This window comes from Cavia porcellus, unplaced genomic scaffold (assembly GCF_034190915.1).
Source record: "Cavia porcellus strain 051 isolate PalLab524CR breed Dunkin Hartley unplaced genomic scaffold, mCavPor4.1 scaffold_5, whole genome shotgun sequence".
Lineage (NCBI taxonomy): Eukaryota > Metazoa > Chordata > Mammalia > Rodentia > Caviidae > Cavia > Cavia porcellus.
In genome coordinates, this window is record NW_026947488.1 from 24,897,533 (window position 1) to 24,919,185 (window position 21,653).

A 21,653-nucleotide genomic window follows, 5' to 3' on the forward strand; every position below is an offset into this window, starting at 1 on the left:
CTGGCTTACACAGTAGGGAAGTGGAGGTGGTACTGGCTTCAGGAATGCCCCGAGTGCTGGTCTTATATCTGTTTTTCTGTACTGGTTTAATGCTGCAGTTGTGCTCTTCTCATTGATGGGGTGGACAAAGGTGCCAGTTCCCCACATTCATACCCCTGTCACTTAGCAACCCCAAAGTTCAACTACTGATCCCAAGAAAGACTGGCTCAGCATGAAATGGTTAAATCCCCTATATTGTGATGAACGGGATATGGAATGGGGTTGAGGAAAGAAAACAGGAGACAGAATACACAAAACTCACATATGGCTACTAAAGAGAAAGGTAAAGCAGAATATAAAAACTTGTTTCCAGAGCCAGTGGATCAAGCACTTTTTTCTACTTTAAAAATAAAAACAAAACAACTTTATTTGACAAAAGACAAAAAAACGGAAGTTATTTACAGTAGTTGTTTGCTCAAATAATTGAACGGGACAACTGCTTCTTCTCCAGGTGTATTTTATAACCAAATGCAAGCAGAGGCTGCCCCACCCCCAGAGGTGCCATTTTGACCAAGCGGGGAATGCCAACCAGAATTCAGCAGCATGGCTCCCTCAGTCCCCTTCCCTGCTCAGTGCTCTGTGAGAAGGGAAATCCCATTCAGTCCAGTATGCTCCAAGTCCCCTGCTGTGGAGCACCCGCAACAGTCACACTGGTCCCCGGCTCTCTCAGACATGGCTGGGTTGGATGAGATGGGCAGACAGCAACTCCAACTAGCTCTGAAGCTGCCATGTTCATTCTTTACCAGCCAGGCCTCAGGAGGAGGACCCTTGACCCCCTGTGGCATAGGAGGAAGGGGCTGGAGGGGAGCAGAACACAGCCCAGGAATCTTGCCCACCAATAGCTGTTTCAGTTTAAAAAAAAAAATAAATTTCTACTCCCACAAGCAAGGGATGGAACCAGCCCCTCAAGGGGTGGGGGAGCCTCTTGAGGGCGCCAGGGATCTTTCTGAAAGGACAGAGGATGTGTTCTTTTTTCTGGCTGGGTGCATCCAAGTCAGCCAACACCCAGGAACTCCTTCCCCTTATGCCCAACCTGGCTATTTCAGCAAACTACAGTCTGGGGCTCCTGGTCTTTTTTTTTTTTTTGCCCAGAAACAATGTTATTAAGAACAAAAATACGTTGACTAATAAAAATCTAAGATTAGTGTTTCTTAGAATATATAAAGATGGGGTATACTGCTGTTGAACACTCAGCAAAGAGACAACAAAATAAAAAGAGAAAGGAGATGATCTGTTCACTGAGAAAAAGGCAGGCCCTGCAACTCGCACTTACAGAAGGGTGAGACAAGGACACTCAAGCTTCCTCCAGGAATCCTTTCCTGCCTTGGCTGTGGCAAGAGCTGCCTGCTGGAGTAGCTACAAAGGCTTCCTGACCAGCAGATGGCTCACTTCTCTCCAAGAAGGAGATGCTAGAGCCTCTCGGGTTCTAGCAAGGTTCCTAAAGGGATTCAGAACTCAGGCTGCAGGACAAAGCCGTGAATAAAGAAGGGGGTAACATTAAAATGAAAGAAAAAAAAAAAAAAACCCACAAAAACCACTTAGTCTAGCATACTTACCCTCCCACCCCCAAATACAGTAAAAAGAAAAATAAAAACAAACACTTCTCTGGTTTTTACCGTTCTTCTCTGCTCTAAGTCTAGGTTTTGTCAAGATTCTATTGGGCTGTCTCTTGGCCTTGTCCCCTTTTGTGCCTAATGCCAAAAAGCCAGTGCCCACGTATTCTCCCTCTACCTTTTTCCCCCCAGAGGTGGTGGGGTTGTGTTGTGGGTGGTAAATCAACACCAAAACAACCATTTGGAAGTTTGTGCTATGCAGAAATTTTGCTGGTCCCCAAAATAACAAACATTCCTTCCTTATACAACAATTCTCAGTTGCAGTGGTAGATAAATCTCTTTATCAGACTCTATCATGCAATGTTCTCATTCCCCACACCTGGGACAACTACTGCTATAAATCAAACCACAGCAAAAAGGGAAAAATTAACAGTTAGCAAACACCTAAACATTCAACTGGAGTCGGTCCTGTTACATCTGCTGGGTTCCTCTTTTGTCCACACTTATGAACCTGAAATGTCCACACCTGGCATGACACAAAGAGGCACAGCTCAGCGGCAGCTTGGACCCAGAGAGGTCTGAACTTGGCTGGTTTCCTGAGCCCAGCCCAGGAAAGGAGGCTGGAACAAGTGTCCTGGGGTCTCTGGAGAAACAGCAGCAGCACCATGCCTATCTCCAATCCCTTGGTCTCATTACCGAGAAGAGGCCTGGAGAAATGGCAGAGTCAGCATAGGAGAGGTCCCCATCACAGCATAGTGATACCAGCGGGCATCTTCCTGCTCAAGACTTCTGGACAGAGGAGATGATCCTGATGCTTGGCAGTGATCCACAGAAAACCCTCTGTAGGAAGGAAGTGAATCGGGAACCCAGGACAGCTGGCTCCAGCCTTGAACACCCCTGTTGGCAGATGCCTACTTGGGGTTCTCAGAAACTAAAGGGATGGGGGTGTGCAACAATGGGGGTGCTGGGTCCTGCTGCTTCTGAAGCTCCATCTCAGCAGCCCTCTGCAGCGCCACCTCCACCAGCAGCTGGAAGCTGCTGAAGTCCTCCTTGTCCTGCTCTGGGGGTGTGGGTGGCGGTGTGTTGAAAAGTCCACCTGTGGGGCTCCCAGCCTCAGCCCTGGTTAGCAGGGTTAATGTACCACTGGGGCTGACCAGTGGCTTAGGGGGCTCTAGCTCCCCTTGTGAGAAGGGAGCTGCTGCCTTTTCCCCCTGGCCTGAGTGGAGTGGCACAGAGCACACAGACAAGGAGAGAACATTGGTGGGAGCTGGTACGGACACAGCCAGCATTGAGGGGCTGTTACCACGAGGAAGGGCTACATCCGAGGCTTTCCCCCCACGGCGGGAAATGGTGAACTGATTAGGGTCTTTGCCATCCTTCCGCAGCATGTCTGGGAGGAGCCGCCGCCGGGCGTTGATGAACCAGTTACATATCTGGAATGAATATGAGAGACTGATCAGTTCACTCCATCCAACCTAGCTAACGAAGTACTGTTTTCTAGGCACCAGGAACATTGCAGCAAACTACAGACATGATCCCTGCCTTTAGAGATTCGTGAAGGAAGGGAGAGTCACATAAGAAGTCACACAAACTGAGCTAGGTGCAGTGGTATGCCCGTAATCCCAGCTACTGGAGACTGAGGTAAGAAGATTGAAAGTTTGAAGCCATCCTGAGTAACTTAATGAGACCTTATCTCAAAAGGAAAAACTTGGGCTGAGGATTTAGCTCAGTGGCACAAATGCTTGCCTGCCAAGTCATGAGTTCGATCCCCAGTACAAAAAAAAAAAAAAAAAGGAAAAACTTAAAAGGGATGAGGATATAGTTTTTAGTGCTCCCTGGGTTTAATCCCCAGGACTGGAAGGAAAAAAAAAAGGTTGGACATGTTAGTGTACTTCTGGGAGGCTGAGGTGGGAGGATTCCAAGTTTGCACCCACTTGGGTCAATTTAGTGACTTAGTCTTGGTAAAAAAAAAAAAAAAAAAAAAGACCTACATAATAATAGCGCAGGGTGGCCTTGAACTTGTGATCCTCCTGCCTCAGCTTCCTGAGTGCTAGGATTGTAGGCATGAGGCATGACACCTGATGAGCTCCTCAAGAGTGGTCATGGTGGTGCATGCTGCCATCCTAGTACTTGAGAGGATCCTTGTGAGTTCCAGGCCACCTGAACTACACAGTGAAACCCTGTCTCAAAACACACACACACACACACACACACAAAGTGTGCGTGTTAGGGATGTAACTCATTGTAAAGCCCCCCCCCCAAAAAAAAAGAAAAAAGGAAAAACAAGTCACATAAATAAATGCCGAAGTGCTACTATGTTAAGGCCAATAAAGGGAAGATCCAATGATGCTTTTGGAGACAATAGTTCTAGGCTCTGAGATTATTAACATTATCTGAACTGCTGCTTAACAGAGACCTGAAGGACAACCAGTTGTAGAGGTGGGAGGCAAGGTAGCAGAGGTGGGTTGCAGCATAGTACCAAAGAGAAACTGCGAAGGCAGGCGCAGGTGGCTGGGGACCAGAGTGGGAACTAGAGATGACAATCTTTTACAGTAAGGATTTGATTCTTTACAGGCAAGTAAAAGAGAGCTGTAAGAGGGTTGTTTTGGTTTTGGAGACAGGGTCTTGCTTTATAGTTCAGGCCTGCCCTGAACTCCTTATGTAGTCCAGGCTGCAAGGCTGGCCTCAAACTCATGGCATTTCTGCCTCAGCTTCCTGAGTGCTGGAATTATAGGTGTGCATCATTAGGAGGGTGGGTCTTTTTGAGAGTTTCACTATATAGTCCAGGTTGGCCTTGAACTCGAAGTAGTCCTGCTGGCTCAGCCTCCTAAGTGCTGGAATTACCTGACTCATTAGGAACATTTTCTTTCTTTTTTATGAACACCAGCATACCTGACTCATTAGGAACATTTTCTTTCTTTTTTCTTTTTTTTTTTTTTTTGATACTAGGGATTGAACTCATGACCTAGTGCTTGCCACGCAGGTGCTTATGCTGCTGAGCTAAATCTCTGGCCCCTTATTAGGAAGATTTTAAGCAAAGGGCTGACTTGTTATGTGGACAACAGATTTGAGACCACAGAGTGAGGCTGGCAGTTCAAATTATGTTAAAGGAGGTGGCAAGAAAAGGACAAATATTTTATGAAACAGACGAACCTGCTGTCCAGCTAGGTGTGGATGGGTAAAGAGCAGATAATGCAGGGTAATTCACTCCCTAAAAGCTGCAAAGTACAACCTTGCTGCAGTGCAGAGAAAAGCCACAAAGGCTACAATGCACCTATAAAAAACATTACTGTTCCTAAGCAATACCAAGATTATGAGGATTGAAATTTTCCACTGATTGGCTGTAAGGCTCTAGGTGCTCATGGTTTGGGGACACATCTAACACCCTACCCCATTTTTGTCTGGGCACCTTCCACATGGTTGAACCCAGGGCCTCTGGCACTGAGCTACATTCCCAGCTCCTGAACTTGACTGTTTTGTGTTTTTTTTGGTACTGAGGATCGAACTCACACAACTGCATACTTGCAAAGCAGGCGCTTATACTGCTGAGCTAAATCCCCAGCCTGAACTTTTAATAGTCTCCATTCCATCCTTGTCACTGGTTGTCAGTCTCTAATTTTTCTTTCCAGCACTGGGAACTAAACTCAGGGTCTCACAAAGGCTAGGCAAATATTGTATGACTGAGCAATACCTTCTACCTTTTTAATTTTGAGACAAGGTCCTGCTAAAATGGCCCTGGTTAGTTGCTAACTTGCAGTACTCCTACCTCAGCCTCCGAAGGAGCTGGGATTATAGGCATGCACCACTGTGCCAGCTGGGGATGCCTTTTAGCAGATATGTATTGTGCCCATGGTGCTAACAGTTCATTGGATCATGTGCACTGCCAATAAACCAGTAGGTGAGTGATCACCATTAAGTGCTAGGGAGGAAAAAAGAACAAAGGAATAGCATATAACAAGTAAGAGACTGCCTAGGTAAGAATCATGCCTAAAGGGTAAAGAAGAACCAGCCACAGAAAGAATTTCCTGAACAGACCAGCAAATGCCAATGTCCTAAGGTAGGAAAGGTTTACAAACTGACAAGGTAGGTGATGGGTTCATTGATGGGCAGGGCTGACTGCACTAGCCTGCAATACTAGTAAACTGCTAAGTGACTTGACTGGAACTTCACACTTTCAGTCAGGTCCCTCTCCTGTTTGTCTTTTTAATTCAATTCATCAGCACATATTTAGGGACTTGTAAGAAATACAAGCTGTTGTAGTACAAAGAAAAGATAGCCCTCTCCTTTCCCTTCACCCCTTGTGTCTAGGAGGTGAGAAGTGTATGGGCAGCAATGTCCAGCATTCCTCTAATGTCTGTGAAGCGCATCAAGGGCCGAAGGCTCTTGTACTAGTTCCTGTTGCTGGCTATTAGATTAGCAGGCTACTTTCTTGATCCATATCTGAGCAAGGCCTTGGTACTATCTTCCCATTGACTGCCTTTGAACAGGCAAAGGGACAGCCTTCTGTGACAGGAGCTGGTGCCTGCAGTTATATCATTCCCCAGATGTTCAAAAAAGAGCACCACAAGGCCAGGAATGTAGCTCAGTGGCATAAGTGCTTGCCTACATGAGGTCTTGAATTTGATCCTCTGTCCAAAAAAAAAAAAAAAAAAAAAAAAAAAAAGCATCAGGTCCCTCAGGCTGGGAAGCCCCCAGGGCACAGCCAGAGGTTTCTGCAGCCCGCTCTATCCTACCCCAATGGACCCTGCCTCTGCAGCCTGTGTACCTCTCTTCACCCTGTGCTCCCCCCAACGTAACTGGGCACGTAACCAGCATCATAAGACGCTGGCTGAGCTGACTGTGCACCGGAGCACATGGGAGCTACAAATAGAAGGCTGAACATCTGGGTGAGAGGAAGGAAGGAAACACTTTCAGTGTCAGGTATCATCATGCCAGCGATCTCACTTGGATTATGTTTAATCTACATGCAAGCCCTGGAGGAAACGAGCAGTGTCTCCACAATACTGCACAGGGAACTGGACCTCAGCAACATGAAAGAACTTGCCCAAAGTCACATGGCCTCTAAGTGCAGAGCTGGGATTAAAACCCTGTCTCTTGGTTGCAGGGGCCCCACTGCTTTGCTCTTCTTCTCCTACAGAGATCAGACAGATAAGCTTTGCCAGAGAATTATGGTCCTCTTAACCCTAAGGGTAACACCTGAACACAGACCAACAGCTGCTCTTCTGTTACATGCATCTTCAGCAGCCTGTGAGGTAGGTTGTATGATAATCTCCTTTGGAGAAATAGAGGCCTTAATCAGGGAGGTTCAGTAAGTTCCTCAAAGTCACACATCTAGAGGCTGCAATTTGACCAGCACCCAGGCTCTTTCTCCTGGCTCCAGGGCAGTATCTTCCCTCTTTCCTCCCTCTTCCCATGGTGGCCTCCTCTGCTACCAGTACACAGCTACTAGTACCAACTATACAGGACACAGCAGCTCTCCACCTCACCCCTGCATGTGGGGGAATGATTGGGTCACAGTAACCTGGATAAGGCAAAGTAGAGCCAGGGGAGTTTCAAGGAGGTGGGCCTGGGTGCTGATAAGCAGCTGGGTGGGTAGCTAGCCCCAATGCCACCTCCCATTTTGGGTGAGGATTCCAAGAGCACAGAAAATACCCACTGTGCACATTCTCAATTGTCATTCAGGTCCACAGAAAACTACACATCTCATCCCATAGAATGCAGTACCCACAGGGGAGGGGGACCCAAGTGTATCATTGCATTGTGGCCTCTGCCAGCTGCCTAACACTCTTGTAAGTCAGAAACAACTATGTGATTTGCCCCACTCAAGGCCATCAGAGAGGTGGTGGAAGTGTGGCAGTCACTTCCACAATTCTATTCCATGATGCCTCTTTTTGCCATCAGATAGGCTCATGGCTTTTTGTTTTGAATCACTGGCAAATGGAGGAGAGGGAAGGCAGGAAGGGCATCTGTAAGCAGACCCAGACCCTGAGGATGAAACAGTATAATCGGAGAAGCCAACCAGGTATTTTCACTCTAAGGTCTTCTAAGCTAGGAAGGACAGCAAGAACAGAAGGCAGGGACAGGCCTTTCATAAACACGGTATCAGCCTATGTCTGGTAACCACCTACACCTAGGTGTTGAGACAGCATCTTGTTATGTTGTTCAAACTGGCCTCAAACTTAATGGCAGTCTCCTTAGTCTCCCAAGTGCTGGGCTTCCAGGTGTTCTTAAAACAGCTGGCTGAGTTAGGTCTGTGGTACATGCCTTTATCCCAGAACTTCAGGAGGCTTAAGTAGAACTGCAAGTTCTAGCCCTGCCTGGATGACTTAGTGAGACCTCGTCTCAAAAAATGAAAAAAAAAATGACTAGGATGCAAAGGCCTGGGTTCAATTCCCAGTGTGGGGAAGGGGAGTGACCACCTGGCTGTATTACAATCATCCAAAGATGATTTATTAAAAAAAGTGCTGGGGCTGGGGGTTTAGCTCAGTGGCATAAGCGCCTGCCTTGAAAGCAGGCAGTCATGAGTTCGATCCCCGGTACCGATAAAAAGGAAAAAGACAAAAAAAAAAAAAAAAAAAAAAAAAAGTGCAAAACAGGGCCTGGGGATTTAGCTCAGCGGCATAAGCACCTGCCTTGCAAGTATGTGGTCGTGAGTTTGATCCCCGGTACCGATAAAAAGAAAAAGCCACCCCCCCCCAAAAAGTGCAAAACAGCTATTTCCTATCTGTGTTACAGACCCAGAGGGGTTGGAGTCAAGGTTAGGAACATGTGGCTTTAAACAAGCTATCCAGAGGGTTCTTATATCTAGGCTTAAGAATCAGATGGGGATGTAGCTCAGTGGCATAAGAACCTGCCTTGCAAGAATCAATGGTTTTTGGGCTGGGGATTTAGCTCAGCGGCATAAGTACCTGCCTTGCAAGCAGGCGGCCGTGAGTTCCATCCCCCGTACCGATAAAAATGAAAAAGACAAAAAAAAAAAATCAATGGTTTACTGTACTGTAAATGTCCTTGTGGACCAAGCCTTTTGTTTAAGCAAAAAACTGTAAGGAGAAGTGCAAAAGTATACATAGAGATGAAAGGCCTTGAGGTGGACACCCAGTCTGCCCGTGGGAGGTCCAGAAGGCACCTAGATTTGAGGCAGAGAAAGGAGGCAGCCTGGGGCAGCAAGATAGGCGTTGCTGCCCTGCTGGCTAGGTCACCCTCCCACTCAGCTGGCTCTGCAGCCTCTGTACCCTGGCGTCTCACTCTAGACCCCTTCTCTGGTGGCAGCTCCTGCCACCAGAAGCACTCAACAGTGGTCTATTTACCACTGTTCCCAGCACAGACACTGGACAAGGCAAGCGGTCAAGCTGGGTGAATGCTAGAGTGCAGAAATGTGGCCCAGAACCCTCCCAGGCAGGCAGCTCAGTGGACTAGAAACCACAGATGGAATCCAACCAATAAACTGGGCTTAGAGGGTGTCCCAAGGACCTGTGAAAATTTTTCACAGGTTTTTTATTTTTATTTTTTATTTTTGGTCTTACTCTCCCAGCTGCCTCGATCTGGGCAAGTACCAGCAAATCCATTGGTTAAATGACTCACTGTCTTGCTAATGAGATAGCTTCTGGGCCTGCTAAAAGAGACAATCAAAAGGTTTGCCCCCAGGGAAAGCTGAAACAGGCTTTGCAAAATGTGGATACCTGAAAGCCAGAGGAATCGAGGAGTCACTGTAATATTCTCTTATCTCTCTGGATATTTCAGAACAAAACTTTAAAAAGTAAATACAGAAGAAGCTAGACGTGGTGGCTCATGCCTGTAATCCCAGCACTTGGGAGGCTAAGGCAGAAAGATTGTTGCAAGTTCGAGACCAGCCTGGGCTACAAAGTGAGCTCAAGGCCAGCCTGAACTTCATAGACCCTGTCTCAAAAACAAACAAATAAAAACAAAGAAGTAATTCAAAAGTAAATATAGGAAGCATGTCCAGGAGGCTGAGGCAAGAGGATGCTGTGAGTTTGAGGCTAGCCTTGACCTAAGTAGTGAAACTCTGTCTTAAAAAAACCAAAAAAAGGAAATGCAAGAAAAGGAGATGCAACAAGGAAACGAAATCAATTTTCTTAACTGAGGAGCCTCCAGGGTTTTTTTTTTGGCATTTCCAACCACACTCATTTCCTATCATTTCAACCATTTAATTACTGAACCTTATGTATCAGGTGCAAGCAGTGAACTAACACTGAGGCTATAGTAATAGAACTAGGTCTCTACACTTCACACCTCCAGAATTCAATGCCATCTTTTTACTAATTTAAAAAATTTTTTTTTATCAGTACCAGGGATCGAATTTGCAAGGCAGGCCCTTATGCTGCTGAGCTAAATCCCCAGCCCCTTCAATGCCATCTTAAAAGCAACCAGTAGCTAGCTAGGTGTGGTAGTGCATGCCTGTAATATCAGCAGCAGTCTGGGAAGTTCAAGCAGGAAGATCATGAATTCAAGCCTAGCCTGAGCAACTTAGATCCTGTCTTAAAAAAAACAAAACAAAACAACCCTGACAACTCAGGATGTAGCTCAGTGCTGAGGCCCTGCTGCAAAAAAATAAAAACATATAATTAATCAAGTACATCACACATATACTCTCACCCCCACCCTGTGCTGCGACCCAGTCCAGGTGCTGTGAGAAGATACAGCTCCCCCAGGAATCCAGAGTATCCCCGTCAGAGGTAGGAGGAAAGCAACCAAAGGCAGCCATCAGTGTAGTGTGTGCAGCAGGAGTGTGGGTAGCAAGGGATGAGGCCGACATGCAGACAAGCACAGGCAAGGTGACTAGGGTGGCCCTCAAGGTCTTGAAGTCACAAAGTGGCAGTGGCATGGAGGAGCACTGGAAAGTTGCTACAGTCCAGAAATATTTAAGGAAAATATGCACAGAGACGGGTGATCCCCTAGGAAGGCACTATGGAGAGGAGCCCCTCTGAAAGGGAAGCCAGCTGGAAGAGTTACTATTGTGACCAGTTAGGCAGTCTCAGGTACCTGAGGCTCATGTGGGAGACAGTAGTATCCTCAGGGAGGGCAGAGGGTCCCCACTGCCTCTGACCTTCAGCAGGACTCTAGAGCAAGGTGGTCACCACTGAGATACTTCCCTACACTTACGATTTCTCCAAGTGGATCTGCCACCCTCAGGGGTCCACTAGTTCTCTACAAGGATGCTTTGGCTTTGTGTTTCATTCTGATCACAGTAAAAGCACTGTGGCTGTAGGAATCAGACTCCTGCAGGGAATCTCTTCCAGGGTCATCACCTTTGTCCTACTATACCTAGCATAGGCAGCAAAATGCCATCTGACATTTAATGTATAAGGCAGAAGTTCAGTATTTCTACACCTACCCTCTTCAGAACATTGTTTGACTTTACAGTTACATATAAAAACAAAAATAAAAATTTTTATCCAGTTTTGAATGATACAATAAAGTTAACATCTTTTTTTTGGGCGGGGGGTGGTAGTATTGGAATTGGATCCAGCATCTTCACATTTAGTCTTTTTCTTTTTTTGATCTTTCTGAAATAGGGCTTCATTACACAGTTCAGGCTGGCCTTGAACTTGAAGCCATTCTCCTCTCCCACACCCAGTTTGAGTCTTTCCAATTGGCCAGGCTATGCTGGGCATGGTGGCACACACCTATAGTCCCAGTACTCAAGAGGTTGAGACAGGGTCAGGGATATAGCTCAACAGCGAAGCGCCTGCACACCAAGTATGAGGTATGAGTGTGATTTCTGCCCACCCCCACCAAAAAAGAGGCTGAGACAGGATGATTGCCATGAGTCTGAGGCCAGCTTGGGCTACACAGTGAATTGAAGGTCAGCCTGAATTACAAAGCTGTCTCAAAAAGAAAAAAGAAAAGAAGAAAAACAAATACAATGTCCAGGCAGGGAGGGCAGCTTGGGTTACATAGTTAGACTCTGTCTGAAAAAAACCGAACACTTACTTACTTTCCTAGACTGGGCTCAAATTTTAAAAATTAACATCTTGAGGATATAGCTTGTGCACATCTACAGTCCCAGCACTCAGGAGGCTGTGGCAAGAGTGCCATGAGTTCAAAGGCAGCCTGAAACCCTGTTTTAAAGAACCAACCCCCGCAAAGCTAACATCCTGAAGGAGTTATGTCCATGAAAAAAATTGTTTTAAAAGAATTGGTACATATCTAAGATTTGAGAAACTGTGTGTCTGACAAAAATCAACTTCATTTCAATGTGACAGGTAGTTTAACAAGCACGAGGTGCACAGCAGTGACCCCCACCCTGAACTTCCAGTCAGAGAGAACCTAAATAACTAAGAGGTATTATAGGTGGCACACCTGTAATCTCCACACTCAGGAGATGGAGGCAGGTGGATTGCTGTGAATCTAAGGCCAGCCTGAGCAACACAGTGAGAGTCTCCAAAAACAAACAAACAAAACAACAATAAAATGAGAGAAAAGATGTATTGAAGGAAAAAAGCTGGAGACAGAATAGCAAAGAGCTATCTAGAAATCCTGGCTCTCAGGCCCCAGGCTTTTGCTTATGCAATTGGACAACCTGTAAGTTTCAGACCACTCCCTCTGGGAGGTCTATTTGAGCCCCTAGATCCTGCTCTAGCCTGGGTCTATGCCCTCTACTGTCCCTGCAGTGCTCACTTTTGCAAATACCAGTGGCAAAGCCTGCCTTTTATCCCCATCTGGGACTGGATACTCCCTCAGGGTGTCGAGGCAGATAGCTGGGTACATTGGGGGTATTCAGGAGGTAACTCTGAATTTTTTTTTTTTTTGTCTTTTTCTTTTTTATTGGTACCGGGGATTGAACTCACGACTGCCTGCTTGTAAGGCAGGTGCTTATGCTGCTGAGCTAAATCCCCAGCCCCCCAGGAGGTAACTCTGAAAGGCTTCCTGCTTGGCGCACCAGGGCTTAGTCCAAGACTCCTGAACTCACACGAGTAGGATGAAAACAGGAGCAGAAGCACTCACTGGCAGACACCTCAGAGTCACCTTTGAATTCTCAGTCCCTCTTTCCTATACCCTAGGAAAGTGTTATAACCACCTCTCTATTTTCACACGAGGAAATAGCGAGGCTCAGAGAGACAGCAGTGAGCTGGCTGATGTCCAGGCTTCCTCTTAGGGAGAGAATGGAATCTGAGTCAGGATCTGTAACTGGAGACCCTTTTCTTGCAGACGGACTCAGATTAACCACTGCCCAGCGAGTAAAGCCAGTGATAGAGTTCCAGGGCCGAACACTTACCATGTCTCTTCATGGGAAGCCGAGCAAGAAGTAGAACGTATTCAAAGAAGGGGGATGACGGTCCCATAGGCTGAACCAAATGAGCCATTAAAGGGCAAAGGTGCAAAATCAGGAAGGAGCTTGGGGAACACTCTGGGGTGGTACATGCAGGGAGTAGTGGGGTCCTGTGGGGCAGGGGGTGAGCCAGTGCTAGGCTGAGTGTCTCCTAAGGAGATGACAACCAAATCGGATACAAGGCAATGGCAGTCCAGGAAGCACCAAACAAAGGCACCTGCAGGTCAACACCAAGGATAATTCAAGTAAGATGCTACTTTGTACTAAGATACTTTAGTTTTGTGGTGCTGTGGTGGAACCCAGAGTACTCAAACACTAGGCTACATCCCCAGCCTTCTGTATTTCGAACAGCATCTCCCTAAATTGCCCAGGATGGCTTCAAAACTGCTATCCTCTTGCCTATGTATTTAGGATTCCTGGCATGGGTCATGTGTCTCGCTGACACCTTGTATAGATTCCAGTTCTGAAACTATTCTTCACAACAGTTCTTTCCAGCAGAAGAGAACTCCAACCTTCACTTTATATATGGGTAGCATAAGACAGGGCTCACAGACACTATGAGGGAGCTAGGGTAACCTAGTCATATCTTCTAATCATGATCTCTGATTTCTGCCCCCCCCCCTTTATCGGTACTAGGGATCGAACTCACGACTGCCTGCTTGCAAGGCAGGCACTTATGCCGCTGAGCTAAATCCCCAGCCCCCTTTATTTTTTGCTATGCAGTTCAGGCTGGGCTCTTAACTCACTATGAAGCCCTCTCCAGAATTCTCCCAAGAGTGAAATCTACCTGTAATGACCTTATTTCCTTGTCTCTTGAGGCAAAAGAGTAAGTGTTCTTACTTGATCCAAGAAGGAACTAAGGCCCAACAGGGGGAGGTGACTGGCCCAAGGCCATACTGTGTGAGTGATAAAGCTGAGATGGGCCTATAGCCCAGGTTCCCCACTTACCTGCAGCACTGAGAGGTTGGTTTGTCCAGAAAGGCTCAGTTTCTCCTGCTCTGAGGGATAGGCGTTGTAGCGATGCAAGTATAGCCAGTCACGGAGGATCTTCACTGACTCCTTGGGCAGGTTCCCCCTGCGCTTCCTCTTGCCCGCCAGGGACAGGAGACCTTCATCTTCACCTAGATCGCTGTCAGACATGGTCCCTAGGGGCAAGGCTGGACCTCCAGTGAGCCTGGGACAAAGACATGGGAGAGGCATGTCATTATGATGCTCTGCCTCTCACCCTGTTCCTTGTCTCCAAACAGTACTACAGGCTGGGACACCAGAAATGCAGGAGTTGCAGTTCAAAGGCTTGGGCTATATACAATATCCTAAGCTAAAAGGAAAAGTCCAAAATGTCACCTTATCATGGATGGCATGGGTGAGTGACTACTGAAATAAACAGGTGGAACAGGACTAGAAATAATTACAGCTACCACTAAGGTCTATTGTTTTCCATGTTCTTTACTATCTACAGAAGCTTCACATCTATCACCTCATTTAATTTTCACAAACTCCTGTGAGGGGGAAATTATTATTTTACTGATGAGCAAACTAGATTAAGAAAGCCAACAAAGGGACTGTTACAGTTAACATGAAGTTACCAAGTGACCCAATGATTTCACTCCTATCTACCCCACAGAAATATAAAACTGGGTGTACACAAGACTTTGAACACAAATGCTCAGCATTATTTGTGATAGCCAAATGGTAGAACCAATCAAGTATCCATCAACAGGTAATTAGAAAAGCAAAATCTGATCTATCTACACGAGGGACTATTGTTTAGCTATAAAAAGAGGTGAGTCTTAAAATCTGCTACAACATGGATGGACCTTGATAACATTATGCCAAGTCAGTCACAAAAGACTACATTTTTTGTTTTTTGGAGAATCTCACTATCTAGCCCAGGTTGGCTTTAAACTTGCAGCAGTCTTTCTGCCTCAGCCTCCCTAGTGATGGGATCACAGGTATGTGCTACCATGATGGACAAGTCCACATATTCAGGACTGGGAAGCACAGAAGTATGATAGCTGAAATACATGGGGGTTTTTGAAGTGATTAAAAAGTGAAGCAAGATGGTCACCGATTTGACAACAGCCTGAAAAATTTAGGGAGATCCTGCCTCCAAAAAGTAAAAGTCAGTACCACTGTTGCTCACTGACCTGTTTTTGTTACAGTTTTTTCTTTTTATCTTTGAATAAAATGGATTTGTTAAAAAAAGAAGTAAAGGCCAGGTGCCGTAATAGGCCTATAATCCCAGCACTGAGGATACTTAGGAGGATACTTACTAGTCCAAGGCCAGTCAGTACTAAATAGTGAGACTGTCTTAAAAAAAAAAAAACAAACCCAAAATACAAGTATAGCTAGCTCAGTGGTAGAGAGCTTACTTTGAAAGTCCCTGGTCAGTCCCCAGTACCACACATACAAAACTCCTAACTTGACTGTAGTGATGGTTATACAGTCGTAAATATACCAAAACCACTGATATGTATATTTTACTTTTTATTTATTTAGTGGTACTGGGAACTGAACTCTGGGCCTTGTGCATGCTAAGCAAGCACTCTACCAGAGCTACATCCCCAGCCCCGACGTACATACTTTAAATGGGCAAGTTTTATGGTGTGAGTTAAACCACAGTAAAATTATTTTAAAAAGATCCCACCTCCAGGATAAGTTATCAAAGTAGGATTTGGGTTCAGGTAACTTGCCTCCCCTCACACACCTTGTGGGCTCTACATTATCCTGCCTCCCACGTGTCTGAGGCCCAAGAAGAGTCTGGAAACTATAATCACCACGGCCTTCAGCAACCCATGTAATATTTGCTGAGCATCAACTGTGTACCCTGCGGGAAAGAGCAGTGAGTCATTCCTACTGGTTACTTCTTAGACCTTCTCCTTCACAGCCTGATCCCAGACTCAACCTCTCAAAATTCAGAGAGCAGGCAAGACTGGGCTCTGGTCCCTGCCGCGCCCTCCCCTTGGTCGTTATGACCCCTGGGTAAAGGTCCTCCCTCACCCATCAAATGAAGGAACGTTTTTTTCCCTAGATATGCCAACTCAGCTGCTCATTCCCTAAAGTTCTCATACACACCAGCAAAGAAATTTACATTTTAAAAGCAAAAATTCCAGGCCTAGCTGATGCCAGAATCCAAGGCTCCTCCCTTCTCAGCCTTTTAACAGCTCCCCAGCAGGCCGGGCCAACAGACTCTGGCATCTCCCAGGTTTTGTTTCCTCGACTTGGGCCTGATCCCAGATCTCTAGGCCGGTTAGGCCAGGCTTTCGAGGGAAGGGTCTACCGTCAGCCAGGCCACCTGGAGGTGAGGCAGGCACAGCTTAGAGGCGCCACTCCTCAGAGGGCTCCACCAGCAGGCTGCATTCTAAGGTCATACATTAAGAGCCACCAGGGCTGTTAGGATCTGGGCTCAGGGATGAGCCCTGGAAGTCTTCAGTTTACTCAAGGTTATCTGTACAAATTCCACCCTGGCTGCCAGCTAGAAGTCAGTCTGCAGGGTTCCAGGGGTGGGCCCTGGGGATGACCTCTCAGTCCATAAAATTTTATCTCGGTGACCTGCACCCCAGACCTGACTGTAGTCAGGCAGGTTTCCCATACATACACCCCAATACTGGCACATCCTCATGCCAAGTAATTTTAACAGCGCACAGATAACTTGCCTCGACTCCGTGATTTCCAGGGACCAGACACAAAAAACTGCTTAGAACCGCATGCCCAGTACCGACAACTGGGACCCATACAACTAGGCCAACTACTGCATCTGCCCACCCACGAACTCCAACCGACCTGCCCACCTACTATCTCCCTGAAAGGGGAAGTGCCGGACGTCATCACACCGGCCATCAGTTCTGTGGCAGCAATCCTCCGACACAACGCCCCGCGTATTCTCCCACACACTCCCGCGGCACCACCTGCAGCCACTCCCGCAGGAACTTTCTGACAACTGTCCTGGCTCGGCGGGCACTCCCCCGGGCTGCGCACTGGCGCTAGCATTCCCAACAGTTCACACAAAGCGCGCAGCCTCCCCCGCGGCCCAGACCAAGTGAAGCACATGGCTCCCCGGGCGGCGAAGGGTCAGCCGGCGTTCGGGGCGCCAGCACCCCGGCCCACCACCCAGGGTCAGAAAGCGCGCGGCAGCTTCCCAGTCAGCCTGCAATCTCGGGGAAGCGAAGGCTCTGGAAGAAAGAAAACTCACGTGTCTGTCCCGGGGCAGGAAAAAGTTTGGGTCCCACCCCCTTTCCCTGCTGTTCTGAGCAGACTGACTCTTCGGGGCGCGGGGCCGGCGGAGCGTGCGCGCTCGGCTTTGTGCTCCCAACTCGGCCCGGAGGGGGAGGGGAGAGGAGGGGGCTGGGCTCCCACCTCCGCACCGCCCCCCCAGTCCTGCGCCCAGACTCCATGTTGGCCGCCCCCAGCCCCCGGGACCGCACGCCTCCCCCGCCGTAGGCTTTGCTCTCTCTTGTCCGGCTCGAGGGTCCCCGCCGCACAAACTTTCTTCGGGTCGCCGGCCCCACGCGCCCCACCGCCTTGGCCCGCCCAGGAGTGACAGATGCCTCGGAGACAGACTTTCCTTTGTTCCAAAGGAAAGGGGAACTCGCGCGGGCTCCCCAGCCCTCCCCTTTCCCGGCCCTTCCCGCGGCCCCCACCCCCAGCTGTCACTTTGTGCGGCCCCCTCCCCGGTTCGGCCGCGGGGGGGCCCAGCCGGCGGTTAGCAACGTGCACTTTTGAAACCAAACAAACCCGCCCCCCGCGCGCTCGCCCCTGTCCTGGGCACTGGCGGCCCTCTCCCAGGGTAGGATCCTAGGGAACTGGGCCCCCCAAAAGGGCCCCGAGCGAGCTTCCTCCGGGGGGGCTGGCGAGGCCCCCTCGCCGACACTCCGCAGTCGGGGCTCACAGACACAACGGAGTTCACACACCCACCATCGCACGCGCCTGGACGACGCCCCCTCCCCCGCCGGGTCGCGAAAAAGAAACTTTCCAAGTTGTCCGCGCGCCCCCACCCCCATCTCCGCCCCTCCGGAGTCCCGCACTGACTTCTCCCGGCGGCTTTCGGGCCCACGCGGCCTCGGGCGGGGTGCGGGGCGTCCAGGCCGGGGGCGGGGGACGCTGGGGGCGCGCGCCGCGTACCTGCCGAGCCTGACACCCGCCTGACAGCTCGCGGCTGGAAAGCACCTCGCGGCCTGACGTCAGATCCCCTCTCCTCCCCTCAGCGCGCGCCTCGCCCTCCCCCACCGCCTGGAGGCAGAAAACAAACTTTGAGTCGAGCGCGGCCAGCTACGCCCACCCCCCGCGGGGAGGGCCGGCGGCGCTGGGGACTTGGCCCCGCCCACCGAGGGAGGGGCGGGGCCGGCACCTCCTTCCTGCGCCCACCCCCCTCAGGAATGCCACATGGCCTCAAGCGGCGAGCTGGGGGACCTGTGCTCGCGCAGTCCGCTTGGGGGCAGGAAGTGGCCCGCTCCTCCTCTCCGAGGGCGTTTCCGGAGCGCCTACTGTGTGCCTGTTGATGGGGTGGGGCGTGGCGGAGGGAGCGCGATAGTGCCTGACTCGGCGGTAGTAGATTTGCTGCCAGCCGCTCTCCTGGGCCGAAGCTGGGATGGCTCCCGTAGCTTGGGGAAACTGAGGGACACTTAGTCCTGAGACTTAACCTCCAGGTGGTAAGGGACAGTTCAGGATGCGATGGCTCTTCTGTCCAGGGCCCATGGAGTCGGGAAGAAGGCCATCTCCGACAAAACCCCAAGCAGGTATCCCAGTCACGCACTCGAGGGGCGGTCGGGGGTGCTAACTGGCAGCGCTTAGGGAGCGTTGATGACGCAGCCAGGCTGTGCCCGCGCTTCGTGGGCATCATCCCGTGCAGCGCTCTGGTTATCTGGTAGGTGCCGGTTTACGCGGGAGCCGCAGAAAGGCTGTGTATTTGTTTTTGTCAGTCCGCCAGTGTCATCTGTCCAGGTGCGTCTGACAGTGGAGGCCAAGCCTTCTCTTTGCTGGCTGGTCCTGGACGGAAGCAGTTGGGAGCTCGTAGCGATCCTGGCAGGTTTTTCTTTTTTCTTTACCCACTAAGCCCAGGTCCAGGTTTTCCTTGGCCTCCTGCTGCCCGCCTGCACGTCCTTCTCTCTGCTCTGCTCTATGAATTACCTGGCAACGGATCCCCTAGCCGGCACAGCAAAACTCAGACCTTCCTAGGAAGGCCTTTCTAGCCCTGTTACCTCTTCTAGGCTCAGATAGCTGGGGTCTTATGTTTGGAAAAAAAAGCCTTGAATATAACTTATGGTCTCTTTTTGTTTGTTTTGAGACAGAGTCTCACCATATAATCAAGACTGGCCTTGAACTCTTTCTTGACAGTCCTCTACTTCAGCCTCCCAAATGCTAGAATTATGTCAGCACCACCATACCCAGCTCTTTCTTTAATGCTTGATTATTTTGTTGCTAAATGCCAGGTCTTATGTTGCCTAAGATGGCCTTGAACTTCTGAGCTCGAGTGAGCCTTCTACCTCAGCCTCTCAGTTCAGCTTTGGCCTTTTTGCTATGTTTTTGAGACAGTTTTGCTATGTAGCCCAGGCTGGCCTTGAACTCTAGATTCTCCATCCTCAGCCCCTTGTAATCCAGTTTTGGGAACATAGGTGTGTGCTGTGTCCTCTTGGTCAGCTTTAGCTTTTGGTTTTAATTGCACTTCAGCAGCTGAGAACTATGGGGACAAAAACCAATTTTTTCCCCCAAACGAACTAACCAATCAGGGTGTTGATTAAATGACCTAAGGTTCGCCTGAACTCCCCAATAAGCCAGCCTTCTTTACAAGTTGAGCACAATCCTGTCCATCCAAAATGTCAGTGATACTACCAGATGCTCTGCATTGCACAGGTGGGGAAACTGAGGTCCAGGGTAGCAAACTGAATTTCTTGGGCAAGTCGTACTGGGAGCACAGCCGACTGAGAGAACAAGGAGGCCTGGGCAGTACTAGGTAAGAAAGATAGAACCAACTGGGCTGTGGTTACTGAGGCATCATATGCATGGGACAAGGGCCTTCAGGAAACTAGGGGCATCACCAAACAAGCAAGAGTTGTAACTGTCTCTGGGTGCTGAAGGAACCAGGATGGGTGTTGCGCCACTGTGCTGAAAGCCAGACTGCCATTTTGGGGGACTTACTGGGGATCTGGTTAGAGCCCAGAAACTCCACAAATCCCACCATTGGCAGACCCCTAGGCTAGTCTTCCCAAGTCCCTTCCAAGTGGGGAATGGAAGTGACTAAATCTTGGAGCCCTTCCCCACTCCACAGGTGGAGGATGTGGGATGGGAGGTGAAGGAGGCTGGCCATGTGTGTCTGGATTTCACACTGTCATTTACCCCTAAATCTCAGATTTTGAGAATGATCTTGTCACATTGCTCAGCTAGTTAAGTATCAGAATTTAAAATGTATGCATATTTTTAGTCGGTAGTTCTACTTTTAGGGCTATAGTTTGAGAAATGAGTTGCATCACAAAGATAAATGCTTATATGAGATTATTCTGGAAAATTGTAACTAACTACTGCTCAGTGGGAGCTGTCTGGCTACAGCAACTCTGGCGTCACCCCACAAAGGGCTCCCCGACACAGGGCTCTAGTAATGGGATGAATCTGTGCCTGCAAAGTGGGGTAGGGCTGGCCCAGGTATACTGACAGTTTACTGTGTTCAACCATAAGGGACTTGGGGGCTACTTGAGGACTACTTTCATGGAAAAACTTTTGCCAACTGATCTGTTGTTTTTGTTTTTGAGATGCAGTTCAGACTGCCTTTGAATTTCTGAGTTCAGTTGATCCTCCTTCCCTTAGTCTCTAAGTGAGCAGCAAGGACTGCAGGTATGAGCCACCGTGGCCAGTGATTTAAGTTATTATTAATTTTTCATCTTTTTCCCTCCACTCTTTTGTCTGGGCGAGGCAAGGGGCTCTCATGTTGCAGACTGGTCTCTAACACTAGGGCTCAAGTGATTTCTGTTTCAGCTTCCTGAATAGGTGGGACTACTGGTGTTTGCCACTGCTCCAGGTTCTCTTAATTTGTGTGTGTGTGTGTGTGTGTGTGTGTGTGTGTGTGTGGTATCATGAATCAAACTCTGGGCCTTGGGGGCTGGGGATTTAGCTCAGTGGCATAAGTACCTGCCTTGCAAGCAGGCGGCCCGTGAGTTCAATCCCTGGTACCAGAAAAAAAAAAAACAAAAAACTCTGGGCCTTGCACTTGCCAGGCAGGTGCTGTGCTGCTGAGCTACATCCCTGGGCCCTCTCATTTGTTTTTCTTTTCTTTTTTTTTTTTTTTTTTGTCTTTTTCCTTTTTATTGGTACTGGGGATCAAACTCACGACTGCCTGCTTGCAAGGCAGGCGCTTGTACCGCTGAGCTAAATCCCCAGTGCCCTTCACTTTTTTTTTTTTTGTCTTTTTTTTATTTTGTAAGACATGGTACAAACTACATATAGTCATCCTAGCTTTCAAACTTGCAGCATTCCACCTGCCTCAGCTTCCCAAGTGCTGAGATTACAGATGTGTGCCACGGTACTTGGCTTCTCATTCAATTTGGATATGCTTTTTTTCTAAATTAAACAAAAAACCTACAGGCTGTGGCTGTAGATCAACAGTAGGGTGCTTGTCTAGCATGCATGAGACTCTGGGTTTGATCCCTAACATCACTCTTTCACAAATATATTTGTGCAAGAAATCCCTCTCCTTTTTTCACCACATAATAAAGAATCTGTCCCTGAGAGAAGAGACCTGCCTGATAAGCAGTCTGGGGTACTGACCTCTGGGGAACATTTGG

The 21,653-nt window shown here is 48.6% G+C and overlaps 1 protein-coding gene across 7 annotated transcripts; it reads right to left on the reverse strand.

Annotated features, from left to right (window-relative positions):
- Positions 1–214: 214 nt before the first annotated feature.
- On the reverse strand, positions 215–18,543 carry Tgif2 (TGFB induced factor homeobox 2). Of its 7 annotated transcripts, none has more exons than XM_063248404.1 (4): positions 18,292–18,314; positions 15,590–15,709; positions 13,831–14,056; positions 215–3,025 (listed from the first exon to the last, which is right to left on the reverse strand). In XM_063248404.1, exons 3-4 carry the CDS (start codon positions 14,020–14,022, stop codon positions 2,504–2,506), a joined length of 714 nt encoding a protein of 237 aa, XP_063104474.1. In that variant the 5' UTR covers positions 14,023–14,056; positions 15,590–15,709; positions 18,292–18,314; the 3' UTR covers positions 215–2,503. The 7 variants fall into 7 exon arrangements, with proteins under 7 accessions (XP_063104474.1, XP_013005752.2, XP_013005753.2 ...); XM_013150298.3 differs by lacking the exon at positions 18,292–18,314 and adding an exon at positions 18,004–18,182; XM_013150299.3 differs by lacking the exon at positions 18,292–18,314 and adding an exon at positions 17,911–18,182.
- Positions 18,544–21,653: the final 3,110 nt, after the last annotated feature.

Bases quoted from the DNA above. Each gene is read 5' to 3' on its own strand.
- Tgif2 (XM_063248405.1), bottom strand. From the start codon at position 14,022: ATGTCTGACAGCGATCTAGGTGAAGATGAAGGTCTCCTGTCCCTGGCG. The intron at 3,026-13,830 runs GTAAGTGGGGAA...TATTCATTCCAG, and splicing joins CCAACCTCTCAGTGCTGCAG to ATATGTAACTGGTTCATCAA.